Genomic DNA, 24,148 nt, shown 5'->3' with positions numbered 1-24,148 from the left:
GAAGACAACATATAAATAATAAAGTATTTATATCATTATATAAAGGCATTAATAGTTGTATTGTGCGTAGTGTGAATCACATTCTTTCATTGTTAAATATTCTAGAAATAAGAATTAAAAGATATCCATATTTTGATACTAACAAGACGAGTTTTTTTCAAAAATACCCCTTGTACATAATGTGTTTTTTAAAATAGCCCTTACTATAATTTTAATTATTTTTAGTCAAGAAAAATTAGTTTTAGACAAAATTACTCTCAATAAAATCGATTTATATATTTAGGTCTGCACTTCAAATCGATTTATATCCTTTAAGCTTTTCTTGTCAAATCATTCATATCTAGAGTATTCCTTGCAAAAAAAAAAACCTTTAAGCATTTTGACTATTTTAGAATGATTTTTGATACACGAAAAAATATCTTTGAGTTTATTTATGCATTTTGAAGTAGTTTCTGATACATGAAAAAAAACCTTTGAGCATTCTTCATCAAGTAGGTATATTCGTTGATTATATTGTTAAATGGAATATAGTGTATTATTTGAAGTTGTTGATTTTATTTAATGGAATTCAATAGTTTTGGTGGTTTTTAAGCATTGTGTAACCGATTTTTAGGTATTACGTGACTAGTTTTTAGGTATTACATTATTAATTTTTAGGTATTACATGACTGATCTTTGAGCATTGCGTAACTAGTTTTTAGGCATTACGTGATTAATTGTTAAGTATTACACAACTGGTTGAAATGACATTGCGTGACTAGTTGATAGACATTATGTGACTAATTAGTAAGGCATTGCGTGACTAGTTAGCAAGACATTATGTGACTAGTTAATAAGGTATTATGTGACTTAGGTATTGTCTAAAAATCAGTCATGGAACGTTTAAAAATTAGTCACGTAATATTGAAAATCAGTCACACAATGCCTAAAAATCAAAGAAGCAATGATCAAGTTACATAATGCCTAAAAACTAGTTTCGTAATACTTAAAAATCAATGACACAATGTTTAAAAACCAATAATTCAATACCTAATAATAAATTGATTTACCTGCCCCCAACCATATTTAAGTTACCAAAGTCATACATGTTCTAATTTACAGCTATGTCTAATTAATTTCAACTCCTCAATTTTTGAGTTCTATGAATAAACTAATAAACCCAAAAACCTAAAATACATATTTTTTTTTTCTAAACCATGATATTTTGCATTTCATAAAAGAGGGGTTACAAAATTCTATAATCCTCCAAAGCAAGACAAAATATATTCTTATCGAGAAGGCCTTGCTCACTCTCTTTGTGCAAAACAAAATATACTCCCTTTGAATAATTCGAACTCAAAATCTCATAAAAAGAAACAAAATTCTCAACAAACATGCTTAACAATAATCTCAATCCCAAACATAATAAAACTGTGAACCATCACAAAACCCAACAAACATGCTTTCGCTATTCCTTCTTCCTGAGCCCATCATCTTAACCAATTGGATCTAACTCATTAACACAGACATCTCCATCGCAAGACACGTTTCGAAGTAAGTCATGACTAGAAGGCATCTAGTTACTACATTTATCATGTTGACTGCAATCACTATAGAAGAGCAAAATTGCTATTCATCGCCATTGAAAGCTCAAGATTCACCATCCAAGACAATAAAATAAAATAAGATGAATGTCATCTTTGTTCTTCGAGATGGCGAGAAAGAGCTGGATGGTGAGATAGACAGTATTTGACAAGAGAGAGAATCGAGATTTAATTTTAAAATTTTTGTCTGGATGACAAGATAAAGAAAATCGACACCATTTTAATTTGTCTGAAATTATTTAAAAGGTATTGTTGTCAAATCATGCAAAAAATTAGCTAAAAATAATTAAAATTATAATGAAGGATATTTTTGAATTAGACTTATGAAGAGGGTTATTTCTCACAATTTCCTCACAAAACAATTACATTGAATAAAGTTTTATACATCCTAGTTGCCCAAATTTACAACCATATTTTTTCTATTAAATAAATAATTTTTCAATATACAAAATAATCAAAATGGATAAAACTGTAATAAAAAATCTCATAATTAATCATTTGTTATAAGAGGAATCGGCTTTGAGATACTTAATTATAACCAATATTATAGAAATGCAACATCCGCATCCTTTGGATGTTAATTTATACATCTTATATATATAACTCAAAACTTTTAATTTAGTTTCTTCCCAAGTATTATAAATATCTTTGAAAAATAAAATGACTATCAATTTCTTACTAATGAAATGCATTTCATTCAAAAAAAAAAAAAACACAATTAATTATACCTGATACCATCCATAAAAAATTTCATCAAAATTAACTACCATTTCCAAGAAAAAAAAAGCAAGTAAAAAAGCTTTTTTTTATTATTTTATTTTTCTGGTTAGTGTCAATTTGAATTAGTTAAAAAAAGGAAATTCAAGCGAAATAATCAAAACCCATTTGTAAATAGCTTTCAAGTATTATAATTTTAGGACATTTGCAAAGTAACTAACAAAATTTTAAAAAAAATTAGTTAAATCTTATTTTACCCTAAACATATGTATTGACCATCATATTTCACAAACAATCAATTAATTCCAAACATATAATTAATCAAATATATAGCACCAATTACAACAAAAATATCAATTTTTACCAAAAAAAAGTTATCAAACAAAAACTAAAATAGCTAAGTTGGGTTAATTTCAACAATGAAAAAAATCAAAGGTAATGTCCATCTTTTACGTCAGAGAAGCCTTTGACGAGGATGGAGTTAAGGTGTGAACTAAATGCATATTTAAAGAAATAGTCATTTCTCTATTCAAAAATTTGATTCATTTCTTGATACATGATCTCTGTTTAAAGAATAAGATTTGAATCTTCTTTTCTCAAATCCAAAAAGAAATAATCACTTTTTATTCTTTCTCTTCCTTATTAGTGTTACAAAAGATAATACTATATTATAAAACAGCAAAAGCAAGGGAAGGTAGGTTTCTCCAAGCTCCCAAAGATTCAGTGTGTGGTGTGTCAAGAGTGTTAAGTGAAACTCAAAACACAACAAGCTTTGTTTCACCATGCTAAAGCAAATCCAAAATGTTTTGAGGGCTAAAATTGTTGAAATTATGTAAAGCTGTCCTTCCGGAGATGGAAGAAAATGGGAGTTAGGCAAGTGAAATTTGGTCTTATGGAGAAGAGACCTCAGCATTTTATCTAAGTTAAAACCTAGGTAGAGTATTTGTAGATAATCTAAATGATCAAAATATGATAAAAGTTTCATTATTCAATAACTATTACTCAAATTTTGTATTTGATACTATATGTGTCAAATTTAATTTTTATTTGATCATTATTTAAAAAAAAAACCACATCAGAAATATAATATAGAACACTTTATTTGAGTTGCTTTGATTTAATTGTACATACATGTATTGATTTGATTATACGTGTATCAGTACTGGAATCTACTTTCCAAGAAAAAATTTACTGAAAACAGGCAAAAGGGAGGGGCCAAATTGTACAGAAGTGAAATTTGGGTTGGAATTTGGTTCTGTGCAGTGCCGCTACAGATGTTCCAATCAGGGAGTGGCGGACAAAGGGTACCACTGCCATGGTTCGATGTGCTGTGCGAAATGACAACAGATTTGGCCGCTTCCCATCAGAAGAGCAGCAGTGTAGTGTCGCCCCACATCCACATACACATCAACTTCCACTTCCACTGTTATCAAGGATAGCCCAAATATTAAATGATTCGCTCAACAAAGTGACACTCACAAACAAGCAAGCACCATGTCAAGTGGGAATCTTCAACAAATTAAATATATTTTCTATCTCCATTTTTTGGAATGAGTTTTCATTCTTTTCTACTCTCTGAATAATAATTAATAACAATAAAAATTTTGCTAATGCACAAATTAAAGATGTTTTTGAAAGTGAAGATAATGAAAACACGGTTTGTTTTGCGTATTTTCTAATTAAAAAAATACATAATTCGATTAATGAATGTTATTTGGTTTTTTTTTTAAAAAAATAATATATTTTATACAAAATAATGCTTGAAAATGAAAGAGAATTTATGACAATAATCGTACTAACATGATATTGAAAAGTAATATTCGTAAAAATATCTTCTCAACCATTAAACTCGTTATATATATTATTGAATGATGAATGATGCACGAACATTATCCATTCGTGAGCGAGCCCTACACTGTTTTTGTATAAAATTACTCTTCATTTTGCTGTCCAAGGTACTCCAACATGATCCCTAAATGGAATAAGCATTTTGCATTATCAAAAATAAAAAATAAGTCCTCCTACTTAATTAATTTTTTTATCTAAGTCTCCATTCTCTTATTGCCATCAATTAAGGTTTTTTAATATTTATTTAGAAATCAATTCAGCTCTTACTTGATCGAAAAATGTACCGTGGATTAACACTGTTATCTCTGTTTAACTAAGATAGGATTATCATGTGATGCAGATGATGTAGAATATTTTTAGCATGTAACATAGAAGATTTTACCATATGACATTAATGAAAAAAAAAGATTTTTTTTATTTACTTGACGCATATTTTTATTAATGTCATGTACTAAAATTTATTCCATTTTATCAATATCACATGACAATCTCATCTTAATTGGTTAAAAGGAATAAGGATGTTAATCCACATAGCATGTTTGTTTAAATAAAGACTTAATTGAGTGTAAATAATAATTAAAATTCAATTGATTTTAATAAATTGGCAAGAACTTAGATGATAGATTTAATTAAGTATAAGGCTTTTTTTTTTTTTTTTGCATTTTAGGCTTGGGCATCTTCATCATTTTTCCATATCTTGCTACTTGTTTTCATTGAAAACGTGGAAAATTTATTTTCAAAATTAAACATAATTTTGTTTTTATTTGCTAAAAAACAAATTTGTATTATTACGAAACATGTTTCTAACATCATTTCATTTTCTATTTTACATGGAAAAGGAGAATAGCAATTTTGAAGGTGTTGTCTCCATTCCCCGATGCCTCTTATGTGTTTCATTCATATGATGAATTTTAGTATATTAAAAAGTAGTATTTACTATGATAATTTCAAAAAAAATATCTTTATAACACTCGTTACCAAAACTTTTAATTTTAAAAGAAGTTATAAGCAGGGGCGGAGCGTCCCTTTGTCACGGCTCCCCAAAATTTTTGAAAATTTTTATATATTATATATTTATTAATAATTTTTAGTAAATAATAAAATATCTTACAAATCTCATTTAATTTTACTCAAGTTCTTAATTTGTTTTTAATTTTTTAAGTTTCTTCACCCATCTTTCCCTTTCTTCTTTTCTGTCTTTATATTGTGAAATTATAAAAAAATAAATTTTTTATTTAATTTTTTTATTTATATTATTATTATTTATTTATTTATTTATTTTTTTCAATTATATTCTATTTGCTCATATGTTTTAAGTTTCTATAAATTTTCTTTTTTAAATTTCTACGAATCATCAACTATATTTTTTTGTTTTTGTTATATAGGTTATATCTTCTACTTATCATAATTTTTTTTATTATGTAAATTTTATTTTTAATGATTTTAATTTTTAAAAATTAAAAAATTATTATGTATGTAATTCTCAAATATAAGTTTTAGCTTTGCATTATTGGTTATTGTTTAAAATTTCATCAATATATTATTTTTTATTAATCTTAATTATATAAAAAAATTATCTTGAGTATATGTTTTTTTTTTAAAAGCATCTTGAGTATATGTTTTTAATATGCTTTACATTATATATTTAATTGAAAGGAAATTATATTTAGTATAAGAAGAAATTATTAATTCTGTATATCGTATTTAACTATTTATATTTTATGCATTATAGTTTAATATTTAGTATTATAAACTTAAATATAATAAAATAAAATATTAGATATTGACTACAGTAATTTTTTAGTCATTTATATTGAGAAAGACAAGACTCTAAAACAAAATAGATGATAAGTTTTTTACAAATAATTTAATTATTTATATTAAAAATATATTGTTATCGTCGAATAAAACTTTCCTAGAACACTATTATAAATTTTTTTTATTTACATGTTATATAAAATTATTATTTATTATAATTTTTTTTATTATTAATGGTTAAGTTTAATATATTAGTTTTAAAAATTTTTAATTTTTATTCTTCTTAGCTTTTGACCCCTCAATAAAAATTGGTTAGCTCCGCCCTTGATTATAAGTGACATGTAAAATTAATTGTGACTACATAATAACATGTTAAAAAATGCATTAATGTTGTTAAAATAAGCTTACAAATAACATTAGTGTACATTAAAATAACCGTTATATATATAATTTTTCTTTTTTTTAGTCAGAAAAAGTTATTAAGATTTATTGTCTACATAAAAGATTCATTAATTAGATTGCTTTAATGGCTCCTATATCAGCTAAAGCCTTTTATTTTTCGGAAATTTTGTTGTAGATGAGAATAGGGAGTTGTAGTACGTAGAAACCAAAGCATATTAATGAAGCCTACAAGGAAGCATAAATGTGGTAACAAGTAGCAATTACGGAAGCCATTGATGTCATAACAAGTGGCACTGCATTGGGTTTATTTCACAACTCAAAAGCAAACAAGAAAAGAGGCTGGCAAGTTTCAGGTGATGGATTGCGTGGGGAGAAATGCCAAAAACCCTTTGGCTTCCAATTTGATTTGGTCACCGAGAAGGTGAGTTCTGCGTGGCCGCTGTTTGTACGCAATCTAATATTTGCTTCATCGTCTCCTTTGACTTTGTTTTGTCTCTATTTCTTAGATTCAAAGGTCAATTTAAGGAATATTGTGCAGCCTATGACTCCTCCACAAACCCAAAACCAAGTCTATTTCTTCTCAAATTATGAGAAAACAAAACTCGACAAGTCTTTAAACAAAGCTTGTATTTAAGTTAAGATTTGAATCTTACCTTCTTCTCTCCAACTTTCTCAAATTTGTCTAAAATAGAAAGAAAATATTTCTGTTATCCCCAATGGCCAATAGCAGTTGAAGGGCTGAAACTAATGCAGGCATCCACCTGTAAACCACTTGTGTTCTCTTGACAAATGTCAGTCAAACATCAAAATGGAGCGGTTAACTTTTGCCAAAAGTAAAAGAAAAATTATCTTGTATATCTACCCATACTAAATCTTTTAAACTATACAAACATATCTCATTAAAAGTATATTATAAAAAATTAATAAATTAATAATTAATTATTAAATAAATATTGGACCATAGTCTAACCAAGGTTGTGTAAAGAATAATAATATAAAGTATAATTACCTTGGGATGATGAGAGGAAGAGCTACACCTCCCCACCAAGGACGGATAAGGTTTGCCATAAATTAAAAACAAAAAACAACAAATATTAAAAAAAAAAGAAAAGAAAAAGTACTAGTCAAATTTATAAAGTATATTCTTAGAACTCAAAAATTAATTGGCATAAAAAAAGTTTTTTCAATTTTCCCTACCTATTTTTTTTTTAAAATTAGGATCGTTAACATTTTTGAACTTTCAATAAAAATAGATGTGACACCAAAAGAGCCTCAGTATTTTGGATAAGTACAAGTGTTAAAAGGTAAGTACCTTAAGCACGTGTCATGCGACCTTAGACATAGATAAGACAGAAAGAAGAGAAATAAATTTGTGAGAAATGAAATGTTAATCTCAAATTTGACGTGTTTACAAATGAACATTGAGGGATATTAATAGACATGCTAACCCTTTATCTAATTTATCTACAATTCAAACTTAACATAAATGGTTAAAGTATTTAAATATAAATGTTCATCCTATTTACATCATTTAAATTTAAGTACTAGTCCTATCTACATTAAATTTAAATTTACATTAATTTATGTACACTACAATTTGCAATTTGCAAAGATCGCATAATAGACAACAACCAAGTAATCAAAAAATGGGCCTAGCAATGATGTGACGAATTATACAATGAAGTGCGAAATAAGTTTAAAACCACAACAGTTTAGGAAATAAGTTTATAGATTACAAAATACCTTGATACAGAAACTCCATTTCTTAGTGAGGACGCACCACAAAGTATTCAAAATCATGACAACATTGACTATAGCCACATAGAAAAGACCTATTGAGCCTTATATTATACAATAAGAAGTAATCTTTTCTCATTCTATAAATCTCACTCACCTATCTCATGATTCTACCTTAAGGACAACATAAAGTTATATCATATCTTGTCATATAAAAACCAAATCCCAGAGGGAAACAATAATTATGGCTGAAGGACTGGACGAAGAGATACAAAGGAAATGAGATCCAAAAATTGAAAAATAGAGAAAAGAAGAGAATTTTAAGCTAATTATTATATTATAAATGAAAGGAAAAACTAAATGGTTGAAATAATATATAAGAAGGGAAGAGAAAATCAATTGCTGAATGCGCAGATGCAGCTGACACTTTGAAATTAAATGAACTAGTAATAGACTTCTCTTATCTTGCGTTTTTTGCAAACTAAATGCAAACAACATAAACTAATAATAATAACATTTTATTTATTAGATATGCAAGCACATGCGTTGCTATCTAGAAAGTTGAAACAACTTGGGATCGATGTTCCATTAAGGTCAAAGAAGAGCTAAGTTTAAGCTAGATCAGTGTTAAAGAATTAGAAAAGGGTAAACAATCATCTTAAAATAGAGTGGATCTAATCCCATCTACAGTGCTCATATTGCTTACAAATTCAAATATAACAATTTGATGAAGAAAGGTAACTCAAGAAATAGCTAGGGAACAGAATCGGTAATGAATCCAATAGCAGTTCATTGCAAATGCAGTCAATAACTGCTGCTCATCTTTATAACAAACAGGTCAAAGACTCACAAACTTTGAAGCGGAAATAACAGACAGTTCACACTACTTAATGCAATTTTTTCCATTAAAACTGCAAAATAAAATTTATCAATTTTGTAAATTGAGGCAACCACAAAGCCAATGTTACATTATGTATCCTATTTTTCCATATATTTAATCTGGACCAAATTAAAGGTCCCTATTTCTCCAAATTCTATTTTATGATGTTCATAAAAATGAACTAACATTTTGAGGATTTAATTAATATCAAAGAATGGAAGATGATGCACATTATATACTGTTACTTACAAGCAACGTGAATTATTTGTCATGCAGTTCCCACCCAATCACTGAACACGAGCATAATACCACGGTCACCCTCATGACAGAAACATCAACAAATGGCCATCCTAGCCACATTTGGAGCTGAATAAAATGATGAAACTTTAAGAAACGTCCCATCCTTTATGGCATTGAGAAGTAACATCTACTGATTTTTGAACAAACTTGATGGAACCTGAAAAAAAGGAGAGGAGATGGAGATAATAATTCGGCATCAGAGATCAAGCAACAATAGGTTGACTTTATTAACATTTCAAAAGATAACACAAAATGTTTGTATGAAAAACAACTTTATCAGGTGTCTATAAATTTATCAAATAGAAATAATTGAGTTCAAATCTTTTCACAACTGGCAAACATTGGCATAATATTTATTTGGTACGCCCAACCTGTGCACCTTTGGCAAGTAATGCATAAATGTGAAATCAGGGAGAGTGATTTCAATGACCTTTTATAGAAAAGATACAGTTTTTATCTCTATTTACATTTGTTAAAAGAAAAAAGATATCAATATTTGAACACTATCCATGCAGATGGTCCAAGGTAGCACCATATGATGCACTGTTGACAGTTATTAGGTGCTTAAATGGAAGCAGATATGTGTAAAACACATAAAAAATTAAACTGAAGCCAGCAGATCTGTAAAACAGACCGTAAAACCAACATTTTCTCGACCATAAGAATTTTAAGATTTGAATCCTCATAGTCCAATTATTTGGAGCAGATGGTGAATTTTATGTTTTGTTGGGATAAGGTATTTGGAAAATTTTCATAAATGTTTGAAACATAGGACATTAGTATTTACCAATTCAAATCCGAAATTCTTGTAAAATTTGCAGTTAGATTTTTTTTTAATTAGAAATATCCATGGGGGATTAAAGGTGGTGACTTCTTTGTTTTCCACCATGACAGCAGTGCCAAACCAATTCTCAGTCCAAAAGCAAGCTATTCTCATAGAAAGATCTTATTTTCTAGAAGCAACAGAAAGCAGGCTTCAAATCTGCTGTACCCCAATCTTAACATAACCAATGACAAGTAAACCCCAAATCTTAGTCCTCCACATACCTGCCACCATATGTAAACCTTGATTGAGCATGAGGGAAACGGCCTCCAACAGTATCTAAAAGGCATGCTTAGGTTCCTTTTTACCAAAATTTAGCACATATATAGCAAAGAGAATACGAGTTGGGAGCTTGAGCAGGGTTTATTGGTTATTTCTGAGTCTTAAACTTATGTTTCTTTAAGCTTACATTACAGATTCTCATTTCAATTTATTTTTTGATTCAGAGTATTATTAGTTTCTCTGTGTGTGTTTTATTTTTTAAAATATTAACTTCCAGGGGTGTTTCTGCCAATTTCGGGTTTGCTACTTATAGCAGATTCTGAGTCTAATATGGGTTTTGCCTAGATGTTATTTTAAGTCAAGTTTGTAAGTTTTTTGGAGTAGGAAATACTAGGAGTCTACATATATCAATGTAATCTTTCTTTCTTCATCTTCTTTCCTTTTTTTTTTCTCCAAGTATGTATTCTTTCTATTTGATTAGAGAATTTCCAGCATTATTAGTTTTTTTATTCTGTAACAGAATCAACCTTTGGTGTGATTTGAATATTAGAGATCTCTTTTAGATTTGAATTCTTTTAGAAAAAAGGGGATTAAATTCTCTTTTTGCTTAAGAAATTCTAATCTAGAAGCTGCAATAAACCATGATCACCCAGCTGTCCCACATCACCCCTTCCACAGCACAAGCATATAATTAGCCCCATAAAAGAAAGAACATAAACTTCCCCATTTCAACACCACACTGCCACCCGTACCTTACCAATTATCTCTGCATTACCACCAAAACACCCATGTTGCTGCCATGGAAATAACCACCAAAACAATATTGGGAATTCTCTAAAACCAGACCTATTTGTAGTTATAGTGGCAGGCAGCAGGCAGGTGCATATTTTATTTTCGGAAAGTAAATCAAAGTAAAAAAAAAAGAAAAAAAAGTAATAAAAAGTATCTTTGGTTCATCTCAAATTAGAAAGTTGAGAAGGTCATGATATACCTTCACATGATGAGGCATGATCTTGATATCAAAGGGTGCATGGAGCCATGTCTCAGGTGAATAGAACAAGAAGTTCTCTGGTTTACTAGTGTAAACATCGGCATATTGATGGATGTGATATGCAAAAGCAGATTCTTGACCTTTGTCAGTGAGGAAGGTGGCCCCAAAAGATCTATTGAACATTCTCTTCATCATGGAGCGTGCTTTCTGCCTCTCTTCATTTAGTTCATCCATAAGTAACTTGTATGCCTCACTTCTCTTATTATTGGCTACAGTTGCATGTAACCTCCCAAGCAATTCCTGTAGTATATGAAATTTTGCCTGCATTGAAAGAAGATTTTTAAGAGGATAAAGTAAAAAATTCTATTGTTGAGTTGTCCAATTGCAGAAAAAGAAGATAAAACTTTGCAAATAATACAAAAGTAAACAGAAGCAAGTACTCTATATTGTACTCCATTCAACTCAATCAATCTCTAAGTTACTAAATAACTAAACAAGGCAGCCCACCCCTTTTCACCAATATCAAATAAATATCAGGCAATGAAAATAAGTTCCAAATACCCCAGAGACAAAAATAAATACCTGTTCAAATCGATAACTATCCTCGTTTTGCATGCGTATTTCACTCTGCAATTAAAAAAAAAAAAACCCTAAAGGACATGAAAAGTTTGTCTTATAACTTGCAGATAAAAGCACAGAAAAGTTAAAGATAAAGCTCAAAGCCTCAAAAAGTGAAGTAGGATATCAAATATAGAACTCCTCTAATGGAAGAAATCATTGCAGCCTAAGTCGCTTTAAAGAAAAAAAATGCTTAACATCAATGAAATTTTTGATTCTTTGCCAGTTAATAATTTAAGACAAAGCTGTCAGTCATTTACATATCATACTTCTCATGTTTTCTATACAATTTTCCTTCCCAATATGCAAATCCATCACTAATACTATTGAATGACCAGTTAGCCTCTATATGGAAACATGCCTCTATTTATCACAACAAAGAACATTCAGCATTGTATCAAAGAAAATCAAGAGCTGAGCTTGAATAGCTTGTGAGATGTTTGGCCTATGCATAATCTTGTTACTTGTGCAGTATCTATAGTGCTACTTTATCTCTCTCTGTCCATCTGTTTATCTCTCTCTATCTCTCCCCATTTAACTTTTAGTTTTTAGTGGTTACAATCATCTGCTAGTTTATCTCAGTAATAAAGCAGTTATGTTTATCTATCATAGTAGAGTTTCCATAAATATCTTATTATCAGATACTCTTTCCTTGTGGGGTTGACTCAAGCCTTTGTTTTTGTTTTGACTTTGATTCTTCATTTCCCTCTGTACTGAATTAATCAACTTCCCCTTAAGCCTCCAAACTGCATCACTAGCCTAGCATTTTGGATTTGTCTGCTAAACGGTCAGTTCAAGTTTTAGTCAGAACATCAAAAAATACGATCATGGCCTTACACGATCATGGCCTTACATGAAAATTGCATTCCTCAATTAGCACAGTGGTTTGTACTTTCTGTGGCAAGAAAGCGATAGGAAATATGTAGAAAGTTATTAAATAGTAATTGACTCTCAGTTGCTCTCATTGGAAGCATTACATTAGTTTTATTCTCAAAGGTAATTCTGAGATTTCTAATATAAAAAAAAAAAGTCGCAAAAGGCAAAAAACAGATTCAAGTATGGAAGGAAAAGAATAAGGCATGAGCAGTTATCTGCTTGATCCTGCTTGTAACATATTAAAAAATGGTCTCAGACTCATTAACTTAAATGAACCAAGCACAAGCTTTACACTTTTTAGATCATATAACAATATATCATATGATATATGATTTTATTTATTGTTTAAAATAATAAAATGCTGTTGTTGTTTTTGGTGTCATCTTAAAATTCAACTATTGAAGTAGGCTTTTGAAACCTAAACAAGTCTCTTCCAGCTTGACACCAGGCTCAAATTTGAAGCAACTGAACTTGTTTAATAATGAACAGAGCAAAGCCGATTCAAAAGAACAATAATAAAAGAGCATAAATGTGTTTGAAAAGCAATAAGTTTCTGTGGACTAAGTTCAAGATTGGGGAGATAGGCTAGACTCAAATTTCAGAAAAACGCAAACATCAAGTTTTAAGATTTCTGAAGCTTCAGTTTCTTGCTCTGCTTGGCTTGGCTAGGCTGAACTGAACACTACCTTTGCATGTACCCAAATTTTCTATCGTCAAAAATGGTACAATGCATATAGATACAACTTAACCTTACCATACAAACAAAAGCAATACTCAGCCCAAAAATGGCCAATCATAAATGTCGCTAGTTATTTTAAGCTATTATGATACTGTTCTAATTCCTTCCATCACCTTTACTAGTGGTATATCATCCAATATATGTAAACATAAAAGGAAACCACAAGCCCCTTAACAGAAAACATATTTGGAAAGTAAGTCCTGACTGAGTATTAGTAGCATTTAAAGACAAGGGGATAAGAATGTGAAAGAAGGCATACTTCTAGTTCCTGGATGATCGCAGCAGTCCGCCAACCAGCCTTTGAAGGGCCTCTTAAGTCACTAAATAGGTGATCACCAAAGTATATCACCTAAAAATGAAAATGGAGCAGCAAAATGCTCCCATCAGCAAGCACTTACAGTAATCTAGTTACAAATGGTTGATCAAACATGTACAAGATCGTAAATAATGCTACCGGATCATTAAATATGAATTATAAAGCATGATATACCTCTGGACCATTCCACTTTGTAATTTGGAGAAAGGATTTGAGGCACCCGTGGTAATATATTTTATTTTGAAGAAATTTATCCACTTTTGTAAAAGCTAGAGTGTCCTTCTCAGTGTCATAGCACCTGCGATTTTATTTCCAGAAGACTGATCAAAAAATATGATAAAGCATAGCATGCAATTGCTTTATCAAGAACAGAACAAATGCCAAGGGAGGTATAAAACGTAAGGCAAGACCGAAAATTAAAGCAGCCAAGAAATCACAGTTTCTTATCTTGCTTCTGCAGTTATAGTCTTCAGCAATTAAGAAAACTTTCACCTTCAGGGGCAGATCTATTTTTTGAATCTCTGCATACTAGATTTTAAAAATTATCTGGACAAGTTTGTCTGTAAGATTCTAGGAGTTCAGGTTTGCCTTTAAGTTTGTGTTGGTTGTTTACTTATTTATAAGCTAGTTTCTACTAGGTATTCCAGCTTTGGTGGGTTAAGAGTCCCTTTACATAACTGTATAATCATGTTTTTTTTTTTTTTTTGACTATCAGACTGAGTATTATTTTGGTTTCTCCTTTCCTCCCTACATGGCGCCAGAAAATTTTTAGCAAACTAATTCTTCAACTCAAACCAGTATTTTCCATGATAATTTGATCAAATCAACTCTATTTTCTCTATCTACTTTCTTCAGCTACTATAAAACCTAAACTTCCCTTTGTTCTAACCCTAAGCCCACCATTACCAATGCCATGTAGGAAGAGTTTCTCCAAACCCTTCCCAACATAGTAGGTGTTCTTTTTCATCATTTTTTTCCAAATAAGTTATTCCTCAAGATGAACTCTAAAACAAAAGTCTAAAGAGGGTGCCAAATTAGTTCAATATAGCTCTTTCATATCATTGTAGCAGAAAGGAAAAATTAAAATCAATCACCTACGATATGCTTAGTGAAACGACATGTTTTACTGTTTTGTTTTATCCATACAATTCTTCTCTCTAGGATATCAGCTGATTAAAACAACACCTGCCAAGATTCTTGATAGCAGCCCAGTATAAAGTGTGGTAGTTTTGATTTGTAACTTAAATGCAAGGAAAACACTTCAGATTTTCACCTAAGATATGCTTAGTGAAACGACATGTTTTACTGTTTTGTTCTATCCATGCAATTCTTCTCTCTAGGATATCAGCTGATTAAAACAACACCTGCCAAGATTCTTGATAGCAGCCCAGTCTAAAGTGTGGTAGTTTTGATTTGTAAGTTAAATGCAAGGAAAACACGTCAGATTTCCCCTTTACAGTCCATATAAAACAAATATATAGAAAATTTAACAAGTTGGAGATTCAAACCGGAATGGACGCTCAGAAGTGTAAAACTCTGGCTTATTAGCTTTTGCAATTACAACATCAAAAAGCTCCCTCCACGAATCTCTGCCACCCGTAGAATCCTAACAAACACAGCAAACTTAGCTCAGAAAGTTCACTACAAACATTTCTATGCATGAAACTAAGAATGGAATGACACGAATACACTAATGAACAAGCAAATGTGCACAACTATAGCGAACTGATTAATGTGACCAGCAACTTTGAAGGTGAAAATTTTCAGATATTACATACATACATGTGTATATGCAAATTAGTCACTACCCTTATAAATTGAATCCATACACATGCATGAGTGTAAGTACATCATTGAAGATAAAAGAAATTCACCTCAAACACCTTCCATTTACAATATTATTTTCTACATGCATATGCAGGGGGCAGAGGTAGGGGTAGGGGCAGGGAGAGAGCTGATGTTATATAGTCCGGTATTTAAGTTTCTTGTCTTCTTCCCAACATATCTTAATGGCAGTGGCATCATTCATCCACCTGAGTTATTTCAACTTAAACATATCATGTATTTTGAAAGGTCCTCTTTGCAATTCCCTAGAGATTTGTTTGCACATTATATAGCAAATAGGAAAAAAAAAGAACAAAAACACACCCAAAAATAACAACTTCAACAAAGAAAAATTCCATCTGAAATGCAATGTTGAAATGAAACAGAATCATTACTGAAAGAATTTCACAATTGATATTGTTGAATACATTAAAGCATATTGACATTAAATATCTCTTCTCTATGTTTAGAAAGTAAAAGGGATGAATGAGAAATTGGACAGGTGGGGGTGGGGGCCTGAAGGATGTCAAATTGTGTCAGAAACTGAACTAGAAATGTGAAGGGTTTACAAGCAGTAAAATATTTGAATTGTCCGTTAGGATTTCCAAGAACTACAAATGAGAAGGTATATGTGTAACTGCAATGTTAACTACCTCCAACATAAACTGCATCCCTCCATCAACAAAATAATACGGTGAGTTTGTCAGCAAGAAAAGTTTCTTCCCTTTCTCCTTTAACAGCCTAAGAAAGTGTAATAGCTGACCCTGAAAAATACACCACAAATGGCAGGTTAGTATTCCTTGATTCACAGATGACATGATCAAACTTTAGAATAGCCTTTCTTTGAAAGTAAAAAGCAAGCCAAGTTTAAAATAACTAAAGCACATAACATAGCATAGACAAATAGTTAGAACTTACATTTTTTACTAGATATCGATGAGGATCAGAAAGAATTCCTCTATGAACCAAACCACTTCGATGAACATGCTCAATTGCACGATTGACATCTTGATATATATAACAGGCATCGAATTCTAGTTTAGCATCAACGAAATACTGCACAATATCAGCAATGAGGCATGCCTACAAAGATGATGAAAAGAAAATGATCAGAGACTTCAAACTAGAACAAAATACGTGCAGCTCATAAAAGGCAAACAGTTCAAGAAGGGGCCAACCGTCTCATATATAAGAATCATGCTTAAAAAGCGTACCTCTTTATCTATGTGAGCAAGTAGATATGCAAATCAACAAAGGCACTTTTGAATTTATCAGATATATAGAAAGGGAGCTTGTTCTATTATTTCATCAAACATGGGAGTGACGAAGAAGTAGAAGAAGAAGAAAAGAGGAAGCATCAGCAGTAACTCAAAAGTACCAAGACAACAGTTCCTCAAAGGTATTAGGAGGCATTAACGTGCATGCTTTGTGTGTTTTGTTGGAGTGTCTCTTACCCAAATATTTCCAGCAGACCATAATGTTTTGACAAGCATTCATAGGATGTGAGTTGACGATTTGAGTGAGTCAACATGATATATTATTTAGACATACATATACAACGTGTGTTACACAGCTATGAAATGTATGCAAAAGCCACAACCATGCTGGATATAATGTCAATGCTCGAAAGAAAACCTTGTTAGACTTCCCATGCAAACAAACAATGCAATGACTAATTAAACGAACCTCGCTGAAGCAGAAAAAGTCCATCAAGCCCACAAGCTCACGCGCCTGGTCACGGCCAATATGTCTTGTGCCATATATCTCTTCTATTTCCTTCTCACCTACCTGCATTATAAGTAGCATAATTAGAAACAAAATCCTTTTCATACAGATCTGTATGAATTCCGTAATAAGCGTACATGACTGAGAGAGCTCAAGATTTTTTTTTTTTTTGGTTATTAACAGAACTGGCCGATGCTTTCACAAGTTTTAAGTAAATAAAAACTTACACCATAATAGGTGCCAAAACCATTCCACTAGCAAACTGCCACGTTAAACATGGAAGGTTTCTCTTACATTCTCCTTTTTCTTTTTTTTTCTTGGAAAGGCCTTCAATTAGCCAATACAATGGGGGGCAGCACTTTCTATCCCTTTTCCACCCTCAATGATACATTACTACTTTATCTTGTCAATAAACTACACATACTAAACAGTAAATACAGACTCTGTTTAAGCATTGTACAATAAGAACAACATCTATGTCATTACAAATTATTAATCAGTACCTGGCGACGACCGTAGAAGCACCCATCTGGCTCTATTGAACCAAAAAAATCCAACTTCAAGAGACACCCATTCTGCTTGTCATAGTACAGTCCTCTAATGGGAAAAGATGGATCATATTTAAAACTCATGCAAACCTCAGGATACCTAAACTGCAAGAAATCCAACACAAAACAATCCATCAAGACCTACAATACGCCACACACTAAAAACATTGACCACATAACTGCACTATTATATTACACAAATACTAACCTCATTCACCATATGCTCCTTTGCGAGATCATATATCAAACTCTGCAAGTTAGCAGAGTAATGTGCCAACGTAAAATCATAGTCGAATCCATATACTTGAATAAGATCCAGTCTAATACTCCTATTGACATATATCCCTAATTGACACATAAAAAAAAACATTTTGAATACTAAAAACTTATACAATAATCACATTTCTTCTAAAATAGATTAAAATTAAACAAAAGGGAAGAGAACATAATTGAACCTTCAGGATTTGTCTTCGGCATTGCCTTGAGTGCTTCGGGAATCTTAAGGAAACTCCGTTTGGCAGCATCAAATTCCCTCCGAATCTTGTCAATGTCATCATTAACCACCAAATCCGCCTCAGCTCGCCTTATTCCTTCCTCAAACTTTGATATCGTTTCCTCAGAGGGTGCAATTCCACTGTAGCCTCGAACATTTGCTCCTAATCCTAAATAATAATAACGATACTAATAATTCAACAACTCACTACTAAGTAAACACTTAAAAAGTACACACACACACACACAAAAGAACGAAACATAATTATCACAATCCAAATATAAAGGTTTGAAACATTAAAACACAAAAACAAACGAAAAGAAAAAAAATGGCGCATCAATATTAGAGTTCAAATTTACAGATTTAAAACATTAAGAATATTAAACCACAAAATAAAACAAAAAAGAGTGAAAAAAAAAAAGAGGACCTTCTCGAACTCTAGGAGAAGAAAAGCTCGTTCTCTGCAACAAAGAAACATGTAAAGAGAGATTATTATTATTATTATTAGTGTTACAAATATGAAATAAAAATAGAGAGAGAGAGAGAGAGATACGTTGAGGGAGGAGCAAAGAGGAAGAAGCCTGCGAAAGGAAGCCATGAGAGGAAATTGAGCTGAGTATTCGATTAGATTGGAAGAGAGAGATTATTTCTCCGTTGAATTTCCGTTGTGTGAAAAGTCTGGAAAAATTGAATACGAAAATCGAGGGAGCATTCCAAGCCGAAGGCTTGTAGCAGGCTTTTCTGTTTTACGGTTTTTTTTTTTTATTTAAAAAGTATCCGCCTCTTTTATTTTGTTGAAACCAGCTTTTTCTTTTTCTTCTGCAGTATACTTATTTCGTTCATACTTTTATTTGTATATAATGAATAATACAGTACACATTCGAATAATACCGATTTCAAGATGGCAACTGAGGGATTAGGTCGCCTGGTTTCGAGTTAAAGAATACTCTAATTATTTTACATTTGAATTATTTCGGATTTACAGTATTAATTTTGAAATCAAATCCAATTGGATTAAAAGTTTAGACTATCATTTGAATCAGATTAAATTTTCTCAATTATCATTAAGCTATTTCAAATAATATTTATAATTTTGGTTTCTGATATAATTAAATCATACGAAAGAACAAGTGAATAAATAGCCATTTACAAATTTAAAACAATTTTATGCAATAAACTAACAATTTGGTTTTGAGAAAAATTATTAATAATTTTTTGTTTATTGATATTTTTTATTTTCATTTTTATTATACTAGTTATTATTAATGGTTTAACATGATTATATATAGGACTTACGACTTATAAAATCAACCATAATTTCAAAAGTTTGAAAGAATATTAATTAATTTCTCAATTATTAAAATTTTATTGAAAAATGAAAAATAAAAATTATTTAAAATTTTGAATATAAATAATATTTAATTTTTTTCAATAAACAAGTGAAAGCTCAAAACATATAATAACTTCAAAAATCTAAAAAGATAAGTTAAGTTATTGGGAGATATGGATCTATTACATATAAGGAAGTAATATCAGACATTGATTTATATATATATTACTTCTTTAGCAAAATAAATTTTATAATATAAGATTTCTCTTTTTATAACATGCATAAATTTCAAATCTAATTTTAAAGCACTAAGCTCTGAGCTATGGGTGTTGCTCGGATGACTTTGGAGCAGGCAAGCACAACGGTGACAAATTCCATTATCCTCTTTGATGATCAGACAACGATAATGTCATGAAACAATATCTTATAGTAGGCTAAGACTTATATGGTCAGGTTGCGAATAGCATAAAAAAAATTGATCACTTGTTCATCTTGATGATGGAGGTGAAGCCTTGGTTGTGAAGCACAGTTTAATTGCACTAATGTTTGAAAAGATTGAGCAGTCTTTCTACTAGTGTTTCAGCCATCTCTAGTCTGCTAAGGTCTGAATGGTGCTATTCCAAATAGTGGAGGCAACCCTTTCACATGGGCTAACTCAAATATGTTTCAGAGGCTTGACCTGTTATCATATAAACATGCATGGGCGGAATATTTTGACACCACTCGGGTTCAGCATCTTTCGAGGGATGGCTCTGACCATTGCCCATTACTTATTTCATGTTCAAATTTTGGTTATGAGAGGACCATGTTCTTTCCGTTTTCAACAAGCTTGGATCAAACATCATGGCTTTTTGGAATTTGTTGAAAGTAGTTGGAAGGTGCCTATACGTGATTCGGGTATGGCAGCTTTTTGGGGGAAACAACAACGCCTCAAATAGGGTCTAAAATGGTGGAATAAATAAGTTTTTAGGGACACATTTCAGCATGTTCGAGCAGCAGAAAAAAAGGCGTTGGAAGCTGAAATTCCATACCAAGGTGATCAATCAGCGCAAATAAGGAGAATATGCATTTAGCATTTACCGAGCTTAATCATATCCTTAGTATTGAGGAGGATTATTAGCAACAAAAAACCAGTGTTAAATGGGTTGTTGAAGGTGAAAGAAATACAAAATTCTTTCATATAATGGTACAGAAAAAAAGAGTGAAGAACCATATTTTTAGAATTAATGATGATTAAGGAAATATGATCGAGGACCCGACCATTATTCAAAATTGAGCAGTGAATTTTTTCTCTAATCTACTTAAGGCTAAAGAATGTGATTTATCGTATTTTGATGCATCATTAATTCCTTCTCTTGTTGTCGATGATGATAATGCTCTCCTATGTGCAAACTCAAGTTTCTAGGAAATTCGAGATGCTGTTTTTGACATGGATAAAAACAGTATTGCGGGTCTAGATGGGTTTTCATCCGTATTTTATCAGCAATGTTGAAATATAATTTCGGAGGATTTGATGGAATTTCTTTCATGGGGGCACTTTGCCAAAGGGGGTAATTTCTACAGCTCTTGTTTTATTGCCAAAAAATTCTAATCCGGCATATTGGAGTGATTTTCGTCTGATAAGCCTATGTATTGTATTGAACAAGATAGTCACCAAGCTTCTGGCAAATAGACTCGCAAAAATATTGACTAGATTAATCTCAAAAAATCAGAGTGGGTTTGTGGGTGGCAAACTTATTAGCGGCAATATCCTTCTTACTCAAAAACCAATCCACAGAATTGATCAGCAAGCTAAAATAGGTAATATTGCCTTGAAGCTTGACATGATGAAGGCTTATGACCGATTAAATTGGAATTTCTTATTCACCATGATGCTGCATTTTGGCTTTAATGAGCAATGAATTAGATTGATTCAGAGATGTATATTTAACTGCTGGTTTTCTTTATTGATTAACAGTAAATCAATGGGATATTTTAAATCTGAAAGAAGATTAAGGGAAGGTGATTCGATATCTCCATCTCTTTTTATCTTAACAGCAGAGCACTAGTCTAGAGGGTTGAATGAGCTTTAAGGAAAATATAATTCTCTACATAATTCAGCAAGACCCTTTATGGTGGTAAGTCATCTTTTTTTTGCTCACGAAATTATTATTTTCATTAATAGAAATCGTTCATCCTTGGAAAAAATTCATAATTTTTTGAAGGAGTATGAGGTGATATCTGGACAAAAAATAAATCAGGAGAAAAGCCGTTTTATCACTGGCAATAAAATGACTAACACTAGAGTACAAATTTTTCACTCTGTAACGGGATTTATTCACAAAAAGTTACCAATAACTTATTTGGGAGCACCACTATAAAAGGGACCCAAAAAATCTTTTCTCTTTGACTTCTTATATCTAAAATCAAAGACAAAATTTCAGGTTGGGAAAACACAATCCTCTCTTTAGGGGGCAAATCACCTTAGTAAGGAGTGTGCTTTCTTCCATGACTTTATATCTATTACAAGTGCTAAAGCCTCCACTTTATGTTGATGAGAAAATTAAAAGAATATTTAACAGCTTTCTATAAGGGATACTGTATCTTCCAAATATATACATTGGGCAACTTGGAATAAAATCTGCTTTCCTAGTAATGAAAGCCACTTAAACATTGAAAGCTTAATGGATCTCTTCAAAGCTTTTAACCTCAAGTTTTGGTGACGATTTAGGACATCAAATAGTCTACGGGCAAGATTCATGAGATCCAAATATTGTAGGGGTCAAATTACAACACAAGTCCAAGCAAAAATCCATGACTCTCCAACTTGGAAGTGATTGTTGAATGGCTGTCAAATAGCTGAAGACGACATCAGATGGAAGATTGGTAAAAGTGTATTTTTTTTTTTTTGGCATGACTGTTGGATAGGTGAACAACTCTTGGTAAGATCTTTTCCCTCTCACTCTCACTTTATGGTCAAAGTTAACCATTTTTATGAGAATAGTGCATGGGATTTGCACAAGTTAAAAACAATCCTACCAGAGTTTATGATTAAAGATATAGTCAACATTCCTATTGAAAACTCAGAGGATGATACCCCATATGGGCTCCCTACATCAAACAACATCTTCACTACCAAAAGCGCTTGGGAGATGGTGCGGCAAAAACAAACTGTAAGTAGTGTTTTTGATTTATTATGGCACAAAAGCATCACGCTAAAGATATCTCTCTTTTTTTAGAGAGCTATTCACGATTGGATACCAATTGATATACAATTAAAGTCCAAGGGATTTCAAATGGCTTCTAAGTGCCAATGTTGTGATTTAGAGGAAACTTTGATACATGTACTTTAGCAATGTGTAACAACTCAACAAGTTTGAGATTTTTTTGCTAAATTTTTCCAAATTACAGTTATCTGGCCTAATAACATTCTGCAAATTGTGTGGGCATGGTACTATTCTAGAGATTACATAAAGAAAGGACATATTAAAGTGTTACTGCCTATTTTTATTTGTTGGTTCTTGTCGGTTGAAAGAAATGAAGCTAAGCATAGAACTTGAGAATGTATCCGGAATATGTCATATAAAGAATTATGAACCTCGTGACGCAACTCCATACATGAAACCAAATAGAAAAATGGAAATGGAAAGCTGATTTGGAAATTGCAAAAGTATGGAAGTTTAACTTCCCAAATCAGGATGTGCCACCTCCACAGATTATTAGATGGCTCAAACCTTGCTTTGATGAAATTAAATTAAATGTAGATGGGAGCTCTACGGATCATGTCCAAAAGGCCATAAGGGGAAGACTTGTGTGCGATCATACAAATATGTTTTTGTTTGGTTTTTTAGAAAATTTTGGTCCAAACAATTCTGTGAAAGCTAAATTTCTTGCATTGGAAAGAGGACTTCTTCTATGTCGTGGTCTTAACTTCTCAAAAATAAAAGCTGAAATGAATGCCAAGGTAGTTGCAAACATGACTATGGAAAGGAATTTGGGATCGCATGACATTAGGTATGTTTTAGCTTCTATTATGGAAAAGATTGCAACCGTTCTCCTACAAGATCACACACATTCATTGTGAAAGTAACCAAGCTGTAGATTTTCTATCAAATCAAGGGCATTTGCACCAGGGTCTCAAAGTCTTCCACAATGTCAAAGGTGACTTAAGGGGAATATTGAAACTTGATAGAAGTAATTTACCATATGTTAGATTTAAAAATGTGTAAGGGAGCAATACCCCTTATTTATTCTATTACTTTTTATTGTAAACAAGCAATACTTTTAATTCCATCTTTTTGTAGATTCTATGCAAAGGAAATAATACTTCCTCTGAGAGTTCTTTCTAATCTCAATTATGTACTTATGGAGGTAAGGTATAAGTCCCCTTTTCCAGTGTACTTTGTTATTTCATTTTTAATAAAACCTTAAACAAGAAG

General features: G+C 31.4%; 1 protein-coding gene across 3 annotated transcripts; it reads right to left on the bottom strand.

The window, feature by feature from the left end:
- LOC18589063 (5'-nucleotidase domain-containing protein DDB_G0275467) lies at positions 6,541–19,176 on the bottom strand. Of its 3 annotated transcripts, XR_001929531.1 has the most exons (16): positions 18,954–19,176; positions 18,828–18,861; positions 18,363–18,569; positions 18,116–18,252; positions 17,863–18,012; positions 17,321–17,422; positions 16,553–16,717; positions 16,288–16,398; positions 15,319–15,416; positions 13,985–14,108; positions 13,754–13,843; positions 11,844–11,888; positions 11,262–11,582; positions 9,175–9,382; positions 7,318–7,641; positions 6,541–7,089 (listed from the first exon to the last, which is right to left on the bottom strand). XR_001929531.1 is itself a non-coding variant. In XM_018127809.1 (14 exons), the coding sequence occupies exons 1-14, from the start codon at positions 18,996–18,998 to the stop codon at positions 9,353–9,355; spliced, it is 1,659 nt and encodes a 552-aa protein (XP_017983298.1). In that variant the 5' UTR covers positions 18,999–19,176; the 3' UTR covers positions 8,819–9,352. The 3 variants fall into 3 exon arrangements, 1 of the variants encoding a protein (XP_017983298.1); XR_001929530.1 differs by lacking the exon at positions 7,318–7,641; XM_018127809.1 differs by lacking the exons at positions 6,541–7,089; positions 7,318–7,641 and having other exon boundaries at positions 8,819–9,382.

The sequence above is a fragment of the Theobroma cacao genome, chromosome 9 (genome assembly GCF_000208745.1).
Source record: "Theobroma cacao cultivar B97-61/B2 chromosome 9, Criollo_cocoa_genome_V2, whole genome shotgun sequence".
Taxonomy (NCBI): Eukaryota; Viridiplantae; Streptophyta; class Magnoliopsida; order Malvales; family Malvaceae; genus Theobroma; species Theobroma cacao.
This window is presented reverse-complemented; position numbering and strand designations above follow the sequence as displayed.